Source organism: Acartia tonsa, chromosome 4 (assembly GCF_053477335.1).
Source record: "Acartia tonsa isolate MP-2025a chromosome 4, ASM5347733v1, whole genome shotgun sequence".
Classification (NCBI taxonomy): domain Eukaryota; kingdom Metazoa; phylum Arthropoda; class Copepoda; order Calanoida; family Acartiidae; genus Acartia; species Acartia tonsa.
Genome location: NC_137263.1, coordinates 11721613 through 11747228, shown reverse-complemented (window position 1 = coordinate 11747228; position 25616 = coordinate 11721613). Strand labels below are relative to the sequence as shown.

At 42.5% G+C, this 25616-nt stretch overlaps 1 protein-coding gene across 1 annotated transcript in view; it reads left to right on the top strand.

Moving 5' to 3' along the window:
* The window catches only part of LOC145316083 (uncharacterized), a 40748-nt gene extending 15892 nt beyond the window's left edge, over positions 1-24856 (top strand). Inside the window, exons 3-7 of the mRNA XM_080156377.1 lie at positions 11551-11701; positions 16220-16293; positions 16689-16763; positions 17106-17340; positions 24598-24856. Of these exons, the coding sequence (XP_080012503.1) occupies positions 11551-11701; positions 16220-16293; positions 16689-16763; positions 17106-17340; positions 24598-24780 (718 nt within the window). The 3' untranslated portion in view covers positions 24781-24856. The remainder of the gene's footprint in view (positions 1-11550; positions 11702-16219; positions 16294-16688; positions 16764-17105; positions 17341-24597) is intronic.
* The last annotated feature ends 760 nt before the right edge of the window (positions 24857-25616 follow it).

Below are 25616 nucleotides of genomic sequence, written 5' to 3'. Positions count from 1 at the left end.
TTTGTTAAGCATCAAAAAGAGTAGTAAGAAAAAATATTTCAAAATCCTTGGGCAGAAAGTTTTTCAAACTTAATGAATAAGAACTGTACTATCTTAATCAACAATAAAACTTTTCAATACTTAAATAATAGCAAAATAATAATATCTTCGTTAGAATTTTCATCGGAATTATGAAAAAAAATACCAATTTTTCTTTGTAAAAAAAAATGTGAGACTTTAAATATGAATTTTCAATCATTCCTTGATCTGAATAAAAATGTTTTACTTGATTGAAATTCATATATAATTTTAAAAAAATCTGCTAAAAAATACTTGATTTTTTTCTTTAGAATAAATATCGAATCACGCAACCTCGACATATTTATTCTTTTTCAGTAAACTTTTCAGGTAAGTTTTATAATGAATTGTACTTTTAAAAAGAATTTAAACTCAATAAAATTAAATTTGAGCATATGAAATAGAATAAAACTTAATCGCATTTCATTTGATTCTTATTTTAGGCATAAAAATAGGCGTATGAAAAATGTGGCTTTTTTCTAAAAAAATCTCAATTTCCATAAAATAAGAATCAATTATTAATCATAATTTTTAACAACTGCCTGACTGATACAGCATGTTCTTCCAGGGGAGATTTATCTGTCAGCCTGAACAAGACTCTTGCAGTCTTTCTCCCATCCTCAATCCTCGTCACTCGGCCCATCCTCAAACATCTCATCAGCGGGTTGGTACTCGTAACCAGAACTATATCTCCGTCGACTAGTGGCTCCGCCATCTCATCCTTCCACTTGGACATCCTTAATATCTTCGGTAGGATCTCCTGGCGGTAGGCAGTCCAAAACTGGGCAGACAAATCTTCTAACAACTTCAACCTGGAGGAAATTTGGTCCTCCGGTTTCATCGCCACATTGCACAACGGCTGGCGGTCAACATTTCCCAGCAGCTGGCCAGGGGTAATCAGCCGCCAATTCTCCACGTCGTTCGCAGCTTCTATCGTCAATGGTCTGCTATTCATTAATTTGCTAACCTCTGCCAACAGCACCAGGAGCTCATTAAAATTAACAGAACTATTCACCAACTTCTTGGACAGCAATCTCTTGGTTAATCCCACCATTTTCTCAGCTTGCCCAATAAAATGGTGGGCTCGGGCCGGGATCTGAGACCAAGAAAACTCTACCTGGCTGCCCAACTTCTGCTCTAAAACCTTGCGAGCACCGGATAATTGTGTGCCCATGTCGCTTACTATAACCTTCGGCAGACAATGAACAGCCTCCAACTTGCGCAGGGACAACAGGATACTGCTGGTATCATACTTTTCCAAGGCATCTAACCATAACGCCCCTGAGAACCTGCAGACCACCACGAACACCCACACCTTCTTCGTTGCTGTCTGACTCCTCGTTTTGGCGGCAGCTCTCCTCGTAACCAGCGGACCCATCAGGTCGACTTGCACAGCTTCAAAAGGCCTGCTCGGGACCAACTTGTCAGGTAACACATCCTTCATGGTAGTACGACATTCCTTGGCCCTCTCAACACTGCAGGGCCAACACTTCTTCACTTCCATGATGGACAGCCTCCTTGCCTTCACAATCCAGCACCAACGGCGGCTCTCAGCTAAAGTTCCACGGACACCAGAGTGAAGCTCAACATGCGCTTCTCTCATAAAAACAGCAGCTAACCAATTACCAGGCTCCAAAATTATTAAACCTGGCATGTCTTCAAATATCATCTTACGGCCACCAGTAATGGCGTCAATGACGGGCTCTCCACGACCAACCATTTTAAGAATTCTCATCTCCCTGGTCACATAATTTCCTCCGGGACCAACGACAGGCCAGGTCAATGATACTTCATGCACTAATGGATTCAATGACGCATAATTGCCTTTAGCGTCATTTATCCACTCATCCTGTTGGCTACATGACACAATGAAAAGTTCCGCCGCCGCCATAAAATTGTACAAAGACGGCTTGTACACAGAATCTGCGGCTGCTACATGACTACCAGCGGCTGTAGTCTTACCTTCTTGTCTGCTCTTTAGCTTCTTCAACCAGGTGTTCGCTACTTGCAGGACAGCTGCCATAATACGTTTGGCCTGTCCAAATGATCTCCTGTGCTTAAACCTAAAGACATCTTCAGCGGCTTCTCCGGCAACTTTCATTGAACATAACTTAACCATTTTGGTATTCAACTCCTCTGGTGGTAAATCCTGCTTGACTTGTTCGGCAGTTTTCACCGGCCACGCACTTTCATCCTGGCGCAACCATTCTGGGCCCAATCTGTACCTGGAACCTGGTCCCAAATCTGATACCTTGCAGGTGCTTCTGGTACCCAAATCTGCAACATTGTGTGTCCCCGGGACCCACCTCCAGTCATCCTTGTTGGTTGCAGATTGAATTTCTCCAATGCGATGAGAATTAAATGTGTTCAACATAGCACTGTTGGAAACTATTTGTGATAAAACACACGATGAATCAGTAAAGTACATCACTCTGATAACATCAAAGGGCAGGGCATCTCTGATGGACTTTGACAACCTTGTGGACATCTGGCAACCCATCAATTCAAGGCGTGGAATTGATTCACACTTGACCGGCGCAACTCTTGACTTGGTGGCTAGCAGAAACGTTTCAAATCCTTGTCTAGTTGGCCACCTCAAATATGCCATACATGCATAAGCCTCTGATGACCCATCCGAAAACATCATCAAGGATGGAAGGCCAGTTGGTTCCTCCGGGACCACACAACGGTCAAACTCCAATTTGGCGACCTCAGCTCTGTCCTCCAGCGACTTAACAAGTTCATCCCGTAGACTTTTTGGAATGAAATCTTGCCAGCCCAAATTCAGCAAACATGTTTTCCGCAGGACAAGTTTAAATCTCAACAGAATAGGGCTGCAAAGCCCGATCGGGTCGAAGGTCTGGGCGGCGAACCTGTGGACCATCTTCTTTGTCAGATTCTCGTCCAAGGCGTCCTGGAGGTTGTACAAATCAGCATCCTCTTTCACCTTCTTTCCCTTGATTTTACCATCTTGGTTGACTCTTGTGGCGATGGACAACACATCGGTGGCTGGCTTCCATATCAGCCCGAGAACCTTGGTTGGCTGGCAATCATCTCCAGAATAAATGACTTGTTTGAAGGAAAAACTACCTTTGCCGATAATTCTGTCGGCCTCTTTCATCATCTCCTTGGCTTCTGGCTTCGATCCTGCTCCCGAAATAACGTCATCTATGAAGCTGTGCTTCTCAAGCTTGACTGCAACTGGAATCTGAGGTAACTTGAAATCCTCATCAGGGTAGGTAGGTATTTGTGGCTCCTTCCATAATTCAGGTTTAGCAACAATTTCACTACCGTTTATCTGCCCCTCTCCATACATCTCCTTGACCTCTGCTTCACTCTTTCCGCCGAACAGGCGGGACGTCAACTTCAGGGCTGTAACTGCCAAGTTTCCCGCAGCCAACTCGCCAAAATTCACAACTTTAGTCAGGTAAATTTCAAGTGGACCGTCTGGCGTCGGGGAAAATAAAACTCTCTTCATCTGGCTGTCGAACTCTGTGGCCAGGATGGAGTTATAAAACTTGGAAATATCTGCGGTTAAACCAACCTTGTAACTGCGGAAAAGCAACAAATGATAAAAAATCTTCTGCATTGGCGGCGGACCTCCCAGCATTATGTTATTAAAACTGGTACCTTTGAACGTCAGAGAACTATTTGCACACAATCTCATGGGTGTGGAACTTGAATCCTCCTTGAAAGCAACCACTATTGATGAACAAGACTTAGGCCCTTCATACTGCAATTCTTCAGGCGTGGCTTTTTTAAACACGCCTCTGGATATGGCGTCGTTGAATACTTCCACATACATTCCATAGGTACCTTCCTTGACCATCTTGGCACGATCCTTTTCAGCAATTTTGCGGGCTAAACTCTCATTGTAGGGTAAAGTGTGAGGATCTTCAATATAAGCATATTGACCTGTCCACTTGTTGGACTGCAAGTCTAGTGTTAAACCTGCCTCAATTATCCTATGCCTCTCACGCTGGTCCCAGGTAGTGCCGTCGGCCATAGCCTTGCACTCTTGACAGGCAGTACATCCTGGACAAAGTGCCTGCGGCTGTACGCCAAACAATTCAGACGTCAGAAAGTCTGGCAAGGTGCCTCCACTGACACTGACAGCCTTATATGCCGACTTTTGATCTCCAGCTCCACCGTCAGCACTCGTACAGATAAAACCACTACCAAAAATGGTTCGCCACAACATAGACTGGCCCACTTTCTGGTAGGTTGATGGAAACACGTCAGGATGTGTATTTCCAATGATGATATCTAAGCCTCCACTAATATATGTAAATCTTTCTGGCGGCATTTTAAATATCTCGGCGGCAGTTTCGGGGTGGACCAAGCGCATCTCGTTGGCCCCGCCGAGGGTAGGCATGACAGCTGCCTCAAACTCCCTCAAATTGCCGTCCCTATCCTTCAGATAAAACACAACATTGCGGCAGGAAGACTCACTGCCGTCAGCTACAGAAATAGTTGTATATCTGCCGGTAGATTTCAGCTTCAACTTGTTGGATAACTTCTCAGACACAAGTGGCAAATTTGCCCCAGAGTCAAACATTACAGTGGCGTGGCAGGTGCCGCCGCCAGGTGCTACAACAGGAACTAACTGAAGTAAGAAGGTACAGGGGCTGGGTGCAGAACTTGACTTGTAGACTGTATTCACACCAGCACTAGCCTCATGGAGTAACCTAGAATGGTATCTGTCGCAATTATTGGTACCACAAACACCAAGCTTATCCGATTTATTACACTTGTCAGCAGTATGGCCGTCACACAGGCAGAGTTCACATAACTTCTTCTGCTGGACAACTCTCTTTCGGTCAACCACATCCATCTTCTTAAACGTGAGGCAACGGAAAATCGGGTGTTTCTCCTTGCAGCTCTCCACAGGACATGCACTGTTCCACTTGGAAGCCTTGTCCTTTCCAGCCTTTCCATTCTTATTGTCGCTGCGGCCAGATACTTGCGCGGCGGCAGCTCTGTCACGATTTCTCTTGCCGGCGCTAGTGTCATAGGACATATCACCGGCCAACATGGCTCCCCTGGTCCTCTCCAGTAGCTCTACAATCTTCTGGATGTTTGGTTGGTTCATGCTACCTAGCTCCATCATAATTTTCTCTCTCAAATTTTCAGGGCACTTGTCTTTAAATATATGAATAAGAGTTAGGTGGTTGTAATCCTTAGCTGCAGAACCAACGATGGCTTCTACTTCCTGCATCATGCTCTTGAAGGTAGCAATTGCGCTAACCACGTCCACAGGTTTATCCACAGGTTTCATCTTGTTCAGCTTAGTTAAAATCCTCATGAACCGGCGAGTGTTTGATAAAAACATCTGATCAAGAAACGACCATTGTTCATTATGATCTCTAATCGCTGACACTTGCTTGCGTAGTTCCGGGTTGGTTATCACCTTCTCCATACACAACATCAGACTTAACCTCTGGTCAGCAAATCCGTAACCAGAGCATAGATCCTTAAAGACCTGTTTAAAGTTTGGGTAATCCGTGTCAGTACCGTCGAAGGACGGCAGCAAACTGTTGTCCCAGCGCCCATACTGCGGGTTGGAACTCCGAATATCCACGGCAGACATACTTCTGGAGAGCATGGCAGGTGTCCCACTCTCATCCAGGTTAGATGAACGACGTTCCATCTCTCTAAGCCTTCGGTACATATCACGTACTTCTTGGCGCAACTCCACGGAAATTTTAAGCACTCCCATGTCCATCTTCACCTTCTCAATGACGTCGAGGTTCCTGGCAACAGTGCTTGACCTCGCGTCGTCTGAATCATTGTCAAGCCAGTACAGAATTTTTGTACACTGCTCCAACGACGCATAAACTTTTTCTGCAACAGTTTTCTGCTCACTAGCTTCATCCAAATCACGCTTGAACTCGCGCAGCTCACTAGTCTCCACGGCAGGTTTTAGACTTTTTATTAGGTCAGATTGGTCCTTGACCTCACTAAAAATGTCCCGAATTGATTTTACATTCACATTTTCACATGAACTAAAACTTTGGCAGGCTTTTAGATTGTCATAAAACACTTTTAACTGTTCGTCAAACACTTCTAGCCTTTCACTGCCAATAGCGATAGCTCGCTCAATTTTCTGCTTTTTGGTTAGTGGCATATTGATTCACTAGGTACTAATTTCACAGAAAAATTGTCACAGTTTATTGCATCAATAATTCACTGGATGCTATTGATCTCTTGATGAATGCTAACGCCTATTCATCAGATACTTTGAAATTGTCTCAACCATGACACTTTGGTTGAGTATGACTTCCGAATTAGCGGGAAGTTCTCGAGATCTGTTGGCGAACATACAAACCCCCAATACCAGGAACCATCAAGTTTCAACAGCAGGTTTGAATATAGATTTATTGATGAAATTATTTCAAAGTCCTGAAATTACAAAATCAATTAGTTCATAATTCCAGTTATTTATAACCACGTAATCTTAATTGCTTTTTAAAAATCATTTTTCTCTACGGTTAAGAATCTTTGGAAACTTTGGCTTTAAAGGAAAATTATTTGGTTTAATAAATCATTGTTAAATGCAAAAATAAAGGCACATAAAAAATACTAAAACATATATTAATCATTATTAAGTTTCATGTTTAGCTGGCTAAGCCTTTTTAAAACTACATATAATCGTCCTATACACCATTCTTCTTAATAAAATTAACAAATTCTACCTGAAGTTCTTATGGTTTCAAATCCCTGGTATACTAGGGTCGTTCACGCACTATGAGACCAATGATAGGCCCAATTTTGTTCTCCGAAATCTTCACACACTCATATCTCATTCAAAAGTCAGGAACGTGCGCATCAAAATATATAAACAATCCATGCCGCGTCACTTTATGAAAGGAAAGTCAAAAAAGACGACATTTGCGCTTAATTCTAGGATAATGATAAGGAATTAATTTCGAACTTGATAAACACAAAGCTTCCTCGAAAAGAGGTTAAGACAGGGGGGATAAAAACACTCATTTTGGAAATAATTTACCAAAAATTAACCTAATATGTAAAACTGATTTTAAATATTTCTTTATTGTATGACAACAAGGATGACAACATCTTTAAGTAGCAAAGCACAAAAAAATCATTAATAAGAATACAGACTTTAATAGATTTAAAGAGCATCTGTTAAAATAATAAAATATATATTTTAGATAGAAAAAGTCACAAATCCTTTTTCCTGTATGTTGTGTGATGACAGTCAAAGTAAATTACATACTGGATTCTCGAAACAGCGAGAAATTTTATTTTTTTAAATCTTATAATCCACAAAAAAATTTATAGTACCATAAAAACCAAAGATATAAAGAACTATGTAAAAAATAAAAAAAAATTACTTGTCCTTTCATCTACAGATATAAAATTCTCTTAGAAATATTGAAAACTTTGGGGTATAGTCTCTTTTGTGGCAACGCCTCTTAAGGGGCATTTCGTCGTATTTTCATAGTAGCTTTTAATAGGTTATTCTAGGTTAAGTTAGGTCAGGTGATTTCCCTGCAGGGTTAGGCAATTGGCCCCGCAGGAGCTATAAATAGGTGAAAAGCTACTGTGAAAAATACGACTAAATGCACCATCAGAGGCAATGTTACAAAAGGGATTATACCCGAAATTTAAAAGATACAAAAATAGCCAAATACGTCCTGAAAAGCAGTCCGACCTCCATGAATTTTTAATAGTTAATTATACTCCATAATGATGGGAATGTTAACATTAAGTTTTAGCCTTCTATCTTTAATTGCAGTTGAAAAAATCACATTTCCCCCTTAGCATTACATACTGACAGCCATAGCGAATTATAGAGAAGCTAAAAAGTTATATCAACATATCCTACCCTCTTTAAATGCCACTTTAAAACTCAGTTAATTTTTGATTAAGTGGTGTTTCCAATGATTTATAAGGGCGGTGCGTGAAGTGCACCTAAAAATATTTACTCCCTCTTTGAACTAAAATCAATTAAAGACAACAAGAGTGGCGTATTTTATCAAGTTAGGAATATAGAGTGTAGTTAGTTTTAAGGTTTTTTAATGAAAATTGCCATAAAAATTTTTGTAAGGGTATGCACACACAAAAAAATGATAAACTTATCCTGAAAATAATATGACATCATATATAGTTATTCATTTAGACAGACATACAGTGTTGAGAAAAAGGCTTGGATAAATATCAATGCTGTTTCTTTTTTATATAAAATAACTTTTTGATTAAAATTTGTTGTTTACACATGTTTTTATAGAAATAAAAACAAAATATATAATGTAATAAAAAGCAGAAACCATTTGGAAGGGCGCGAAGTGCAAATTTTTTTCTTCAAATATGCAGGGAGGGAGGGGTTTTTGGGCTATTTATTACACTAGTCCCCAATATTTCATATAAAATTTTCTTTTTAGTTGGCTCAACAACTTTGGGGAATTTAATGGAATTTTGATTGGTTGGTTAATTAAGTCGAGTTTCCATACATTTCATTCACTAATTGTAATCTATATAAAGGGTAATTTTGTGTATCATCATTGGGGATGTACAAAATTACTTTGGTAAAAAGTTTATATTATACAAAATAAAATACTTCCTATTACCTGGTTTGTTATGTTCAGTGAAAAAAGATTATAACCTAATTTCTACACTAATTAAAAAATTTGGTAAGGTTAAATGAATAGTAACTGTCTGTTTGGCGCGAAGCTCCAAAATTTTTTTTTTGAGTATTTCTTGATCTTTTTTTTGGAAACTGGGATAGTTTTGCTTTTTGTAGGGTAGGGGGCAAAAAGGGGCATTTTTGTTGACCAGGGGGGGGGGGGGCAAAATGGGGCATTTTTCAACATTTAGGGGGGGCAGGGGGGGCAGGGGGGGGAGTTTTGGTTGCTAGGGGGGGGGGGGCGATTGCCCCAAATGCCCCCTTCGGTTCGCACGCCACTGGTGTTTAATAATTATAATTAGTTGCTCAAACGCTTTGATGAGCAATTACAGTAAAAGTAAACTTTCTACCTAAACTAAAATTGCAAAGGAAGAAAGAGTACATTCTTTAATAATATTATAATCATGGTTTATTATGCTTTGTGTAAGTCATGGTCATAATGAGTTACATCCAATTCTTCAAAAAAAATCTGCAATAATTTCTTTTAAATTACTTCGAATAAAGTCGTGGATTTTTAGAATTCTTATTTCAAAAATTTTCATTATATTTTGTTATTTGTTATTTTTTTCACTTACTGTGGATGGATAATATTTTTGATAGTCATGAAAAGGCCCCAACTCTAATAAAACTTAAATCCTGGTTCGTTGATTTCTTACTATGGATAAAGTATTAGGTAAATGGACAAAATAGTAGAAATTAAAATAAATGATAATCATATTTCTATAAGAAACATGGAAAGAAAACGAATTGTTTCGTCGTATTTTCACAGTAACTTTTGATAGGTTATATTAGGAAAATATTAATGATTGCCCCGCAAATTAAGTAAATTGGCCCCGAAGGGAAGAGCAATAGAAGAGAAGGTACTGCGAAAATACTACGAAACTCACTACTTCGTTTTCTTTCCATGTTCCAAAACTTTTGCTATGTGATTTGCTTAAATGAAGTCCTAATTGTTTTAGTCTAATATTCAAAATTGCACAAAAATACGCAAATCAAACAATTAAAATAATTTCATACAAATTTGCAGTCATATCCTGTTTTATTAACTTATATGATACCTCCTATTTCTTATAGAATAACAGAAACAAAAATATATGTTTTCTCTTTTAATTTCCTACATTATCATCAAATTGCTGTGGTGCTTCTTGATATTTTGTTCATCATTCAATTTGCCCATGTTAGTTTTATTAAAGAAACTACATATAGGATTTTAAATATTTGGAGGTTTTTTTTTCAAGAATGAGCTACCGCTTCATCCTAATTTCCTTCAGAAAGAATTATTTAGTCCTTGACAAAGAAGTGATTAGAAATACTACATTTTCTTAACTTGTTTAATTAAATCATTTTTAAAAAATCTAAAGCTTCAATAGGCAAAGATGCTCTGAAGTTCATTTAAAAATTATCCTCTTACATAGCCTTCCAACTGCATAGCAATTATACTAAAGGGATAGTTGCATAATAAAGAGTATAATCAATTTGGCACCACCAAAATAGTCATCATGCTGTTTTTGTGAAAACTTGACAGCTATTTATATTTTTAAAACAATTTTCTTTCAAACAAATGTCCTATGGAATAGATGTAGTTTAAACTCTTGAACTGAAAAAATATGTAGTTCACTAAATACAAGTTTAAATGCACTTCGTGCAACTACCTCTTTAACAAAATTAGTAAACTCTTGTTAATGGGCATGCCTTATTACTTCTTTTAATTACCTTTTGTTTTAAATTATAAATAAAATAAAAATTGTGGCAATGACAAGTTTTTCTTGTTGTAAGCTCATATTTTTTCTATTAAATCATTAAATAATGATTTATGACTAAATTACAATCTATAGTTTTTTATTAGTAATTAAAAGTTATGAAACAAGTTGAAAAATACAAAAAAAACATAGGAATTTTTTACGGCCCTTTTTTGTATTATTTGGTTAAGTAGAATGTTAGAAAAAAACAACGATTTTTCCCAAAAGTATCAAAAGATATTATGGAGATCTGTCTTCTAATTAAATGATTTCTTTGTGTGGATTGATATAATGTCAACTTTAAACCCTCGAATGAGGTATAAAACGTAGTGTATCTGCTCGTGTTAAATATGTTCGAATCCCGGCCTATCATAATCTCATAACTAAAGACGAAAAAAATGTTCCTACTGTTGATATGTCAGGTTTGCGACATAGATAGTTAGAGTATGGGGAATGTTTTGGGAATGCAGGCGCAACTCATCACCATGCACAGTTTGGACTTTCTTTCAAATGTCGTGCATTCAAAGGGTTTAAAGTCTGAAGGAAAATTGACCGTATAATCATGACCTTAGTTTTTAGAGAGATATAACAAAGTAAGATCTCGTGGTGCATCCCGTCCTAGGTATAAAGTATAACCGAGAAGTGAAATAAATCTTAAATAATATTTGGGGAGCAAATGGAGAGGTCGTCAATTTTACTATATGTTGCCACCCCAACGACAGCTGAAAACCACATATAGGTTTTGTGATTTTTTTTCGATCGATACTAGCTGCAACGTCCATAGAGGCCTCTAGAGACACTTGACACATCTTGTTACTTTATCATAAGACTAGCGGCTACGCCCCTAGAAGCCTCTAGGGGCAGTTAAGTTAGGAGGGGGAAAGGTCGACCTCATCCAATATGAAGTTTGAGTTTCAAAAGAATAAAAAAAATATTTTTGTTGGGGGGGGGGACACCCTACCCAAATATAGTTTAAAACCTTCCCAGGACCTATAAGAAGCTTCACTGTAAAGGAGAACAATATCGGTTCAGCGGTTAGCGAGATCCTTCGGGACAGACAAAAAACGCTTACTACTTTATATAATAGGATGATATTATTTTCAGGAATGAAGGAGTAGTTGGATTCTGGAGAGGCAACCTGGCCAGTGTCATCAGATATTTCCCTCAGCAAGCTCTCAACTTTGCTTTCAAAGATGAAATTAAGAAAATTTTCAAACCTAGCAAAAACGCTCTTTATGTGGAAAAATTTTCAAAGGTTAATTATTTTTGTTTTAAAAAGTTTATGCGTTTCTAAAATTACAATTTTGAATTTAGATATTGTTCTAAATATATGAGTTGGAAACCCTTGCACATATTATTTTAAGAGTTCACAAAAAAGCTTAGTATTAGTCTTATGCAAGTTTTAGGCTATTTTTCAAAGACATTGCATTGTCAACCTTTTACTAAGAGTAAAGACCAAAGAAAAAATATCCCCCAATTTTCCACTGCAATGCCACTTGTTAATAAAAGAAGAATGAAAATTAAAAAAAAAGGTTAAAACATTACAAATAAATTTCACTGTTTTAAAAAAATTATTTGAAAAAGTTAGCAAAATGTCAATTAACTCCATAATTCTGGGATGGAGAGGACATTGGACAGCAAATTTTTTTGGTTCCCTCAGTTTTAATAAACAAATTCAAATATTTAGAAACTGTGGGGATTTTCATTAAATCTTGATTCATTGGTCAAAACTTTTCCAATTGTAATATAACAAAGGGGTAATTTTATAAACCATAATTTCGGGTGCACAACAATTTATTGTCGATTGTCTAATCCCTTAAGATTAATGACAAAATTGCAATTAAAACAAAGGTTTTTTTGTAAAATTATTTAAATGAGTGAATATGTGAAATGAACCATGACATCATGATCAGACATTTTCTTTAAAGAATAGACAAGATAATGTATGTTCACATGTAGCGCAGATTCTCAAATTCTAGGGGCGAACCCGCTAATATTTAATACAGAATTAACGTTTAAAATAGCTGATTTAGCAACGCTATTGTAAGTGTATATGTGTAAAATAGCTGATTTAGCAACGCTATTGTAAGTGTATATGTGTAAAATAGCTGATTTAGCAATAGACAAGATAATGTATGTTCACATGTAGCGCAGATTCTCAAATTCTAGGGGCGAACCCGCTAATATTTAATACAGAATTAACGTTTAAAATAGCTGATTTAGCAACGCTATTGTAAGTGTATATGTGTAAAATAGCTGATTTAGCAACGCTATTGTAAGTGTTTTATGTGTAAGTCGTGTTTAGACTGGTTTGGAAATGTTTGTGGACATGGAGAGCGAATTGTAAACAAAAACATGTTTATTGATCAACAAAAAACTAGTTTTGAAGTAGCTATGCTTTTATAAAAAATATCGATTTCTTTAGTTTTATCTTAGCATTGATACAATATTTTATGTTTTTTTGTTAATAGGCGGCTTTTAATAACTAATTGGGCTTTAAATTGACGTAGATTTGAATTTGACGATTTTTTTTGTTGTTTTGGGTAAGTTGGATTATGTGAGACCCTGCAGGGGTGAGGATTCCAATCCTAAAAAAGGTTAACAATAAAAGAGGACTGTGTACAAATGAGGCCAATGTGATCTTACACCTTCCAGCAATGATTTTGTCAAGATTTATGTTTTAAGCTATTTTTGTCTAAGTAGCATCGAATGTTTTGTTAAGTTCAAAGTGTCAAGAGCAACGCACTACATCATTTAATGACAAAAGCATATTAATCACACACTTTTTTTGTCATTACTAATATTAGATAAATCATAAAGAATGCTTTTGTGTCTAAGCATTGGGTGGTTTGTTAATTTTTCTGACATTTACTGGATGTTATCGCAAATTTAATTTAGCACAAATACAAAAACTTAGGGATCATGGAGCGAATGTGAATTAGTGAGTTTCGTCGTATTGTGGTAGGGGTAGGTTGCTGGAGCATGAAGTGGGGAGGGGCAGCGCCCCTCTCGTTATCAGCGGTGGATAAGTTGACCACTGTCTCTGATGATCAAACAATGGCCAAAAATGGGCTGGCTAGAATTGTGATAAGCCGGGGATTAACGTCCGGGTGTTATTTGGTAAACACGGAGCATAGTATACTCTGGAAAAGGCCTGTCCGTATGCCCCCTACCACAGTATTTTCACAGTAGATTTTCTCCTATTTCTAGCCACTGCGAGGGGCTTTAAAACTTCGGGGATATCATTAACATCTACTTTACCTAACCTAACCTAAAATAATCTATCAAATGCTACTGTGAAAATACGACAAAACCCGCTACTTCGTTTCCTTTCCATGATCCCATTTTTTATAAAATCTGTACAATTTATCTGTACAAGATGATTTCATGTCTGTGATAAATCACGAAGATTTAGTTTTTTTTCTTGAAACAATAAAAATCGACTTCAAAAGTATTTTTCCTTTAATTATTTGAATATTAAATTGCTTCCACTAATTTTTCATTTTTAAAAGTCTACTCTTAAAGTTAGTCCTTAAGTATTGTAGTTAGAAGAACTCTGATTATTCATGCATGTTAGAATCGTACACTGGATTTGAAACCTTCTACTATAATACCTCTGATGTTAGGTTAAACTGGTACTAATTTTATTATTTTTATTTCAATATTTGTGAAAAATTGTTTTAAATACAATGCTATACACGACTTTTTACCGGTTCTAACATACGCGTCCAAGGGGGGGGAGGTAATGGGGCGATTACCCCCCCCCCCCCATTTAAAATTTACCCCTACCCTGGGGGTGCCGTAGGCACACCCAACCATTTATGGGGGGGTAAATACCCCCCAAAATAAAAAATCTCTAATAAAAAAAATTTTTGCGCGCTTCGCGCGCATTTTTAATACCATATATTTAATAAAATTTAAATTACCCCCCCCAAAAATTTTAACCCGGGGGTAAATTTTGGGGGGGGTAAACTAAATTTACCCCTGCCAACAGGTTTCAGGGGGGGTAATTACCCCCCCCCAAGCAAATTTTACCCCCGGGGTAAAAAAAATTTGCGGCGCGCTTCGCGCTATTTTACCCCCCCCCCCCAAAAAACGATTTACCCCCCCCTTAAAAAGATTTTACCCCCCCCAAAATAAAAAGCTTGGACGCCCCTGGGTTCTAATCCAGTGGATATTAATCGGTTTCGAAGCCACAAATGAAACCAATTTCGTTCTTGTTCCACAGACAATTAAAATTTGAATAAAAAATATTTGATCAATATTTAAATTCAAAGGGAGGGGGCGAAAGTGACACTTTTTGAAACCAAAACTAAAAGTTAAAGGAACTTAACTAAAAAAAGAGTTACAGGTCTGACATTTTGCATGACAGTTGCTTTTTAGGGGTACAATATGAAACTGTAAAGAAACGGCGTCGCAACCGCCGAAAACCGCCGAGAAAAGGCAAAAAAAAATTCGGCGGGAAACGGCGGTTTTTGGCGGTTGCGCCGCCGTTTCTTCGCAGTTCCATATTTTACCCCTATAAAGCAACTGCCATGCAAAATCTCAGACCTGTAACTCTTTTTTTAGTTGAGTTCCTTTGTTTACTTTTAGTTTTGGTTTCCAAAAGTGTCACTTTCGCCTCCCCCCTTTACTAAAATATTTTTTTTTGAGAAAAGTAATAGCTTTTTGTTCCTTTGATCTTAAGGTGTCAAATTAAACTAGGACGGTTATATCCAAAGAGGAACTAAAAGACAATAAACTGGTATATTGGTTTTAGCAAAGCTACTCTGTAACTAGGTCACATTCATCTATATTGACAGTTCACTCTATTTCTTTTTAATCTTGCTGTAGAGTACAACAGCATTTAAATCTTCTAAAAAGAATAGTTATTTATCGGATCGTATTATAGACAGCTTTTCGTGGATATTAAAATATTATAAGATAAAACCAGTTTTGTTAGACTCGAGGGGCTGAAGGGTCAAGCGAACGCAACTGGTATTAATCTGTATTCGTGATTGTCTGTAATTCTATGCTATACTTGATTTTCCAGTATGGATGGGAACAAGTTTTAATCCACTGGATATTAACATGTTTCAAAGCCATACTTAGGACTAAAGACGGACGGACAGAGGTTAAGTGATCGAGGATAAGTTTTAATTTTTAAAATTCAATGTGAATTATCTTGCAAATCGGATGGGCTTGGCTTTGCATAAAGTACAGTTTTAGCATATTTTATTAGTTTTGTGGCTACCGTGTAAGTAATGTGCATTGGTCTGTTTGTCTGTAATGGACTTGTAACATAGTGTTTTATCCTTTTCATCTGATGTCCCTGTTGTTTTTCGGATGTGTTTTTATTGTGTGTTGGTTATTTGACTAAAACACATACAATCAACAAAGACTCAATGAATTCAAAGAATTTTAATTAGTGGGCGCAATTTTTTAAACTATTTTACGCCATAATTCGGCCTTATCCCTCAAAGTGTCTTGTTAAGCATAAATAATCATTATCCCCCTTTATTTGAAAATACGTGGAGGGTTGTCGGTTATAGTTTTTCGTTTGTTTGTTCATTACGTCAGGTTAGGTTTGGTCATATTGGGTACTGGGTAGCCCCGTAGGGTTAGGGCACCGCAGGTATACGACCTGTAGATTTAGAGCTCTCACAGGGGTTAGGCTTAAGAAACAAGCAACCTCTCCCTTATTTTAACTTTATTTTAAAAATAGGGGAGGAGTTTTTTGTTTTCAACATTCACCGTGTGAAAAAGCACCAATTATTTGAAATATTTGTTTTAGAATATTTTGTCTGGCGGCTGCGCAGGTTCCCTTTCCCTTGTATTTGTACAGAGTATTGATTACACCAGAACTAGGTAAACATAAATATATATATTTTTTCTGTTTTCAATGGGCCAATCCTAATGATAAGGTATTCTGCTAATTTTGTTTACATGATGTCATAACAATCCAATAATCATGATTTCATAAATTATTCATTCAAAAGTTAGACCTGTCAACACTTGACATAGCGATACATGTTTTTTAAGAACCCATCTCAGCTGTCAATCAATATAATCTGTTGGGATACCAAAAGTTTTAATTTGGTGGCTTTTTAATTACACCCACTTCTAACGATTCACTAACGAGTCCTGACATGAACTATTCACAATTTTAATATTGCTGAAGACGTATGTATTTGAATATAGATCTTAATGTGTAAAAACTTCCTTATAATAAATTTTTCTAAAACAATCTCTTTTTTTTCTAGGTTAGCAGTTGATGCCAAAAATGGAGGAACACGACAATATTCTGGCATCATTGATGTTTACAGACAGACAATAAGGTTCCAGTTTTTTTTTTGTATTTTGCAGAATAATTTGTATTTATTTGGATTATGTATAAGCCATTGAAGCTATCTATAACTGACAAAAATTAACATTTGATAAAGCATTTAAAACAAAGTTTTTTAGAATTGGAGAATATAGTTTAAAAACAACAAATAATACCAAGAGTTAGCATAAAGTCAATTACAGAATGTTCATGGCAAGTTTAATAGAAATCGAAACAAGGAAAAAGTAATTTCAAAATTTGACTTTAGAACAGTATCCACGATATTTAACTTTTTTTTTGTTAGCCCCTTAATAAATAAAGTAAAATTCTAATGTCTAATTTTACTAATTTTCAGGAGTGATGGTGTTCGAGGTTTGTACCGCGGCTTTGCAGTGTCATGTACTTGTATCTTCATCTACAGAGGCCTCTACTTTGGTCTGTATGACAGCCTCAAGCCAATTGTACTGAAAGAGGAGGGCTCCTGGGTGCATGTGTTCCTGCTGGGCTGGCTGGTCACTGTGACCGCTGGACTGGCGGCTTATCCGGTGGATACAATCAAGCGCAGGATGATGATGACCGTTGGACAGAAGGTAGAAATGGCACCATAACAGTTTACAAACCCCATTATATACTTGTCTAACTTCAATTTCAACCTAATAACAGTAGATTTTTTATCTTTAATCAGTTTTTAGGTGGTAAGGTATTGTGGTAATACGACACCCATACGGACAGGCCGAATACAGAGTTGCTTCGCTGTGACTTATGATAACAAACCCACCGCACTAATCCTATTATATCACTATCCATCTCATGACCGCTGTTAACCCCGCACCCGGCGGTCAAACTAAGCCTGCCTAAATGTGGGGAGGGGACTTGAACATGCAACTATCACGAGTCCATCATGCACTTATATAATCGGGAGGCACTGCCTCCCCTTTTACCACCGCTGCCCCCACAGCCTGTCTACCGTCGGGCGCTAAGCCCTAGCGCCCCACACCCCCTTCAACCCTAACTATTGTCATATTTTTGTTGTATATATATAGTAAACATAACTTGTAAATATTATTCAGTTTAAATATATAATTCTGTATGATTGAATCCTGCTTGTTTGTTTGGTAGAATACTTAAAGGCTAGGGCCCGTTGAATCCGAACTCGTTACCCCGTGGGCCGAGTACGCTCGGCTTACCAGAACTTGGTGTCAGCGTGTTTCAATCGAGCCTTACAGAAACTAGCCTATTCTACCTCTGATTGGACCCTTTGGCAAGTAAGGGGACAATCAGCCGCCAACTGACCCGTGAGACGGCCTTTTTAGGTCGAATTTCCATCAATTTGAACGCAATATGTGGGCCTCTGGCCTACGGCAAGCAGATTTAGCCTGCTAAAAGCGCCAGTTAAGACGCTTTTTCCGTGTCGTGTAGGAGTAGCGCTAGGTGCGCAGCCACGGCAACCGGATAATTTAGCTCAGACGGCTACAAAACTGAGTCTAAATTGGCAAGTGTAGCTGGGACAAGCCCCAGGACACCCAGGCCAAACCTACGAGACAGACAGCTGTGTGCTGGTCTCCCTAAGAAGGCAATGTGTGGCTGCGAAGCTTCAGCACACAAGTAAGCCCTACCACTGCGACGGATAGCAGATTTTGAGCCACAGGCACGGCAGGACGGGACATTCCCTGCCGCTGCCCCCCAGGATTCGAACCCGAGGCGCTGTAGGACGGGCCATTCCCTGCCGCCATTTGTCGGGATTCGAACCAGCGGCGCTGTAGGACGGGTCATTCCCTACCGCCGTCACCCCTCTGAACCTTGCAGGACGGACATTCCCTGCTGCCAGTGCTTCCAGAATCACACCTAGAGCTCCTAGTGATAACAACACATCATTGTGTATAAAAAGTCAACCAAGTGATAAAAATAAATATAAAATTGTTGACCAAGTGATAATTAATAAGCTCTAGTGATTCGAAGCTACAGTCTAAGCCACCATGGTAAGCGATACCACCATAGCTGCGGTGCGACCACCACCAAAGTTTCTGCCAACCCCAGCCGAACGAGAGGCCCCCTTGTCTCAAGGGCAGGACCTCCACTTCCCCTGCCATATCAGGGTGAGGTTTCCTACTCCTGACCCTGCCCAGCATGTACAGGTTGATGCCATGGTTGATTCTGGCAACCGTGTACCAGGGTCTGCTGTAATTTCTGAGCACCTCATGCACGCGATGGGCGTGCAACGCATGTTGATTCCGGACAACACCCAGATCCTGACTGCTAATGAGGAAGGCCAGCCCCTCCAGGTAATTGGAAAATTAAAAGAGTTATATATGGCAGTTTCACACACTCTTATACTCCATCTATACCACGTGACTGTGGTCCGAAATCTCTCCCACCCTCTGAACTTAGGAGGGTATTTTCTCAAGGAGTTCGGAACTAGGCTCTGTTTCGACATGCAACCACCTTGCTTGTGGGCGCGTGGGGAGTTTATCCCACTCCGTGGCGTCCCCATTGACCGGGAGACAGCCGAGAGAGAGCTAAGCTATGAGGGGCCTCTGCCAGGCCCCCTGCCTGAGCAGCCGCGTGTGGTTGAGAAAGGCACACACTGGGTGGACGCTGAGCTCAACGCACACAAGGGCGCTAACCTGCTAGCCATGGGGTTGCCCCCAGTGCCCAAGGTGCCAAGGGAGAGCCTGCCAACAACGTTTCCTGAGATTGCCAGCCCTCCAGAACCAATCTTCTCCTCCGACATTTTTATCAACGGCCAGCCGTGTCCACCTGGCCCCCTCTACCTGGGACCTCCAGCCAGTCCACCAGCCAAGCCCGAGTCCAGACCCGTCAAGTCGCGGTCTGATGTACCCGGAGCCACACTCAACTCTCAGGCCCCAGCCTCTCCCGGCGCCGTGCCCGTCAAGTCGCGGCCGGACGCCCACGGAGCCAAAGCTGGACCCAGCATTTTGGCCTCTCCCAGCGCCGAGCCCGTCAAATCGTGGCCGGACGCCCCCGGAGCCAAGCCTGGCTCCGACCCGTCAGCCTCTCCAGAAGCCGAGCCCGTCAAGTCGCGGCCGGTGGGTCCCGGAGCCAAGGCTGACCCCTCACCAGCCACGTATAGGCTGAGCGCTGTCACTCCAACTGACGGTCAACCACCCCAGCTCCGCACAGCCAAGCGGGTGGTCCTGCCTGGCCGCGGGGTTATGGCAGTCCCTGTTGAGCTAGTAGGCCATCGCACCAAGGATGCCATTCAACTAGCTGCCCCAGAACAGAGGTTTGGGGAGGACCTTGTTATTCCAGAGGGCCTGTATGCCCACAGGCCTGGCTCTGCCACTGTGTTTAGAGTACTGGTGGTCAATGAGGGGGAGGTGCCCCTCTTGCTGGATGCTGGCCTCCCAGTGGCAGGGGAGCTGGTCAAACCTGACATTCTGGAGGTCTCTGATACGCCTCCCCCGCGTCTTCACTCGGTCCAAGAACCTGCTGAGCCTATAGACATGCAAGAGCTGTGGGAGGCCTTGGAGATGGAAGACAATGAGTTCCTACGCAAGGACCCCTTGCTCAAGAAGGAGGTCTGGACTACGTTGTCAGAGTACAGGGACGTCTTCTCCAATTCTACCCCCGGCTGCACAGATGTGGTTGAATTGCAGCTGCGCCTCAAGCCAGGGACCCAGCCGATCCGCCAGAGATTTAGGGATCTGAACCCGCGGCAAGAGGCTGAACTGGAGAAACAACTGGACACTTGGCTGCAGGAAGGAGTCATAGAGCCGTCGGACTCCGCCTGGAGCAGCCCCCTGGTGCCCATCAAGAAGAAGGACGGGAGCACCCGCTGGGCCGTCGACTACAGGGCCCTCAACAAGTGTCTGGAGCTGGACAGCTACCCCCTGCCTAGGATCCAGCAATTGGTGGAACGAGCTGGCGGGCACCGTGTCTACAGTGCTCTAGACGCGGTGGCCGCATACTACACCATCCGTGTGTCTGAAGATAGCCGGCCCTGCACCGCCTTCACCACCCCCAGGGGCTTGTATCAATGGAAAAGGATGCCCTTTGGCCTGGCTACGGCACCGTCTGTCTATTCCAGGTTTATTGCAGGGGTCCTAAACCCACTAGGCACCGCCAACCTCCAGTCATACCTTGACGACGTCTTGACCTTCCACCAGGATACCTGGGCCCACCTGGCCAGGCTCCGAGAGGTCTTGGAAGCCCACCGCAGGGGAGGGATCCGCCTCAAGCCAGCCAAGACCAAGCTGTTCCGGTCCAAGGTGGATTATCTGGGTCACACCCTCAGCCGAGAGGGGATAGCCATGCAAGAGGACTATATTGACCGCATCTTGGACTGGCCAGCCCCTAGCACCCCCAAGGATTTGCTGGCGTTGCTGGGCTTCTTTGGATACTACCGCCTGTTCATCCCAGAGTATGCAGACCTCACCTACGAGATGAATCGGCAGAAGACGGCCAAGGCCCTAACCTGGACGCCTGAGATGGAAGCCCAGCTGCTGCAACTCAAGGACAAGTTCCGACAGGCCCCCATCCGAGCGCCGCCCAGGTTTGATTTACCAGCAGTGTTCCAGCTCACCACAGATTTCAGCAGCCGCGCCATCTCTGCCATACTGAGTCAGTGCCAGGAGGGCAAGGAGAGGCTGATTGCCGCCGTGGGGCGCAAGACAACCGACCCTGAGACGCGCTACCCGTCCTGGAAGGGAGAGATGGCCGCCATTATCTATGGGATCCGAAAATTCCACGGCATCTTGTCCTACCGCAGCTTCCAGATCAACACTGATTCCTCTGCCCTGCTACAGATGAAATCACTGAACACATCCACAGGGATGGTGGCCCGCTGGCAGGAGGAGCTAGCGGCCTTAGACTTTACCGTCTGCCACAGGCCTGGCACCCAGAATACCAACGCCGACGCCCTCAGCCGCCGGGAAGATGCCAACATGCCAACGGCTAGCGCCGAAGAATTAGCAGAGCAGGCTGAGTATATCCACAACCTGGCCCAGCTAGGGGAGCCCGCAGCTAGCCGGCCTCCTGCCGCCCGACTGGATTCAGCTAGAGTATTGGAAGCCCAGACACAGGACCCCCTCCTGCTCCGTGTCCGCCAATGGGTGGCTGATGGCAAGGCCCCAACCAAGGCTGAGCTGCGAGGCAAGGAACGAGACGAGCAGCAGTACGCCAGCCGCTTCTCAGCCCTGGGGCTCGACGAGCATGGCTGCCTCACCACCACTGACCAGACTCTGACAGGAGAGAGGACAAGATACCTGCTGCCTTCGGCCCTCCAGCAGGATGCGTTCTTTCTAGCCCATGGGACCCCCATGGCGGGGCACTTTGGGATGGACGCAACTATCGCCCGCGTTGCCATGCACTTCTGGTGGCCCAACCTGGCCCGTGACGTCCGCCTGATGGTACAAACCTGCCCTGAGTGTGTTCAGAAAGTTACCAAGGAGAGGCTGAAGCAGGGGATCCACGTGCCCTCCCGCCAGGGGTATCCACAGCAAGTCCTATTCATCGACCTGGTGGGGCCACTGCCAGAGACCCCAGCTGGGAACCGCTACATCCTCACCTGCCAAGATGGATTTAGCCGGTTTGTCAGCCTCTACGCCATCCCCAACAAGCGCACCCTCACGGTGGCTGAAGCCCTGTTGCACCGCCACCTGGCCACGTTCGGATGCCCCCTGAAGATCCATTCCGACAATGGAATGGAATTTACCGGCCAGGTATTCCAGGAACTGGCCTCCCGGCTCGAGATTGGCCTGACACATCCACCACCCTACAATCCGCAGTCCAACCGAGTGGAGAGGTTTCATAGGACGCTCAACACAGGCATGCGCCTGTTCCTAGATAGAGACGATAACAACTGGGAGCCCCACCTGCCTGCCATCGCCTTTGCCTACAACACCAAGGCCTGTAGATCCACTGGTGTGACCCCGTTCCTGGCCTTCTTTGGGAGAGAGGCCAAACTTCCGGTGGACATGGTGCTACGGCTGCCAGAGACCGAATATGCTTCAGTTCCAGCCAACGTCCAAGCTCTGTTGCAGCGCTACTATGCAGTTTATGATGCCATCCAGCAAAAGGAGGAGGGAGCCATCAGGAGGAGCGCGGCAGCTTACGAAGGCACGGCCAAGTATGAGGTTGGAGACTTGGTCTGGTACCTGGCCCCTCGCCTGGTGCCAGGAAAAGCAGCCAAGATTACCAAGAGATGGACTGGCCCCTGGAAAGTAGTGAGGAAAGCTACAGAAGTCCATTATGTCATCAAACCTGCCTCTCCAGTAGCCAGGATCTCAGAAGTTACCGCGCATGTAGGCCGACTGCGCCAATACACTGGAGATGTGACTGCCCACCAGATCCCAGAAGACATCCAAGTTGACGTGGACGGCGACGAGGATGCCACCGAGCTGCCAGTTGGAGCGGCGGCGCCCGCAGCTAGCAACCCAGGAGAGTTCCCAGTGCACCAGCCAGCCGCAGCCGCCCCACAGCCTAGCGGCCAAGATCGTGACCCAGTGGAGGAAAACCTGCAGGAGCAACCCAACGAACCACCGCCGCCGCCACCCGCTCCAGAGCCACTCAGAGATGCCATCTGGAACCCTGACGCAGACATGGAAAACCTGCCAGCCAGCAGCGGACCTGTAGGAGAAGAGCCAGCCACTGCGATGGAAGAAGCCGCCCCAGAAGAAGAGGAAGAAGCCATGTGCCCCCTGCTGATGACAGCCATCCCCATCCGGGTAGGAGCTAGGAGGCCAAGCAACCTGAACCAAGCAGGCGCCCCCATGGAATTCTATGCGCCCTTTGCCATCACCATTCCACCCTTAGGAACCACCAGAATCTGCCTAGGCCTCCGTGTCCAGTTACCAGCCGAGACAGAACTGATCCTGCAGACGAGGCAAAATTTCCAGCGGCGAGGCCTGGCCGTGGCCAACCCACGCCTAGAAGCCAACCAGGAGCTGACAATGCTGATCACCAACCACAGTCAGACCGAGCAACGAGTGTCCCAAGGAGCCTGTGTAGCCCGAGCTGTCCTCCATCGAGCTGTGCCCCAGGAACTGCCTGTCCGGCGCAGGAGCCGGCTGTCGTATCCCCAGGTTCAAGGCCTGGTGGCTCAGGAGCCACGCAACCCTTGAAGGGGAGGTTGTGGTAATACGACACCCATACGGACAGGCCGAATACAGAGTTGCTTCGCTGTGACTTATGATAACAAACCCACCGCACTAATCCTATTATATCACTATCCATCTCATGACCGCTGTTAACCCCGCACCCGGCGGTCAAACTAAGCCTGCCTAAATGTGGGGAGGGGACTTGAACATGCAACTATCACGAGTCCATCATGCACTTATATAATCGGGAGGCACTGCCTCCCCTTTTACCACCGCTGCCCCCACAGCCTGTCTACCGTCGGGCGCTAAGCCCTAGCGCCCCACACCCCCTTCAACCCTAACTATTGTCATATTTTTGTTGTATATATATAGTAAACATAACTTGTAAATATTATTCAGTTTAAATATATAATTCTGTATGATTGAATCCTGCTTGTTTGTTTGGTAGAATACTTAAAGGCTAGGGCCCGTTGAATCCGAACTCGTTACCCCGTGGGCCGAGTACGCTCGGCTTACCAGAGTATAATGTAAGCCTTAAACGCGCCATGAACGTCAAATTTTATATACTGCTACTGTGTCATACGCATGATTAATAATTAAGAGTATGTGAAATACCTTAGCACACTAACAGCAAACGCGTGCAACCCTTAATATTCAGAGTCAGAACGACGGGAAATTTGATTTTGATACCCTAATCTAGAAATTTTTTGAAAATCGGACCAAAAACACCAAAGATATGTTGGAAATATGACGTGAAAGACTATTTTAAAACCAATTTCTATTTTTCAGGATAAATACAAATCATCATGGACCTGTCTTCGTCAGGTAGTAGCCAGCGAGGGTATGGCCGCTCTGTACAAGGGCGCAGGGGTTAACATTGTGCGGGGGGTGGCGGGGGCAGGAGTTCTGGCAGGATTTGATAAACTTACACAATTCACTTTGTCCAGAAGAAAGAAACAGGCATTACAATAACAATTTTATAAGAATAGATTTTTAATAATTGTCGGAAATTTAAAATATGAATGGTAGCTATTTATTAATAAGATTTAAGAAGTTTTTAGAACTAATGACTTTATATTTTCTTTAGATGATTTAACAAACATCGTCTGAAATAAAGGGGGGGGGGGGGGGGGCGAAAGTGACACTTTTTGAAACCAAAACTGAAAGTCAACAAAGGAACTCAACTAAAAAAAGAGTTACAGGTCTGAGATTTTGCATGGCAGTTGCTTTATAGGGGTGCAATATGGAACTGTGAAGAAACGGCAACGCAACCGCCGAAAACCGCCGTTTCCCGCCGAATTTTTTTTTGCCTTTTCTCGGCGGTTTTCGGTGGTTGCGCCGCCGTTTCTTCGCAGTTCCATATTGTACCCCTATAAAGCAACTGCCATGCAAAATCTCAGACCTGTAACTCTTTTTTTAGTTGAGTTCCTTTGACTTTTAGTTTTGGTTTCAAAAAGTGTCACTTTCGCCCCTCCCTTTTAGATAAAGCCTGTACCAATTCAAAGCATCTCTTAAAATCTTATTATTGATCATTTATTGCCTTTAGTGTAGGTTATTTATTTATTTTTAAATATTACCACGTAGTATTATCAGGGCTCGGAAACCGCGCATCAGCCGCCTGTAAGCCTCGGGGAAATAAACCTTTGATTTTAAAAATCCGCTGGAAGTCTGAACCGAACATGAACCAAATATGGCAATCCCTACAAAAAAAATTCAAAGCATCCAAACGGTTTAAATTTGAGGCTTAGTCGCGGCTGACGCTCGGCTGCCGAGCTCTAAGTATCTTTTCAAGCAATAAACAAATAAGA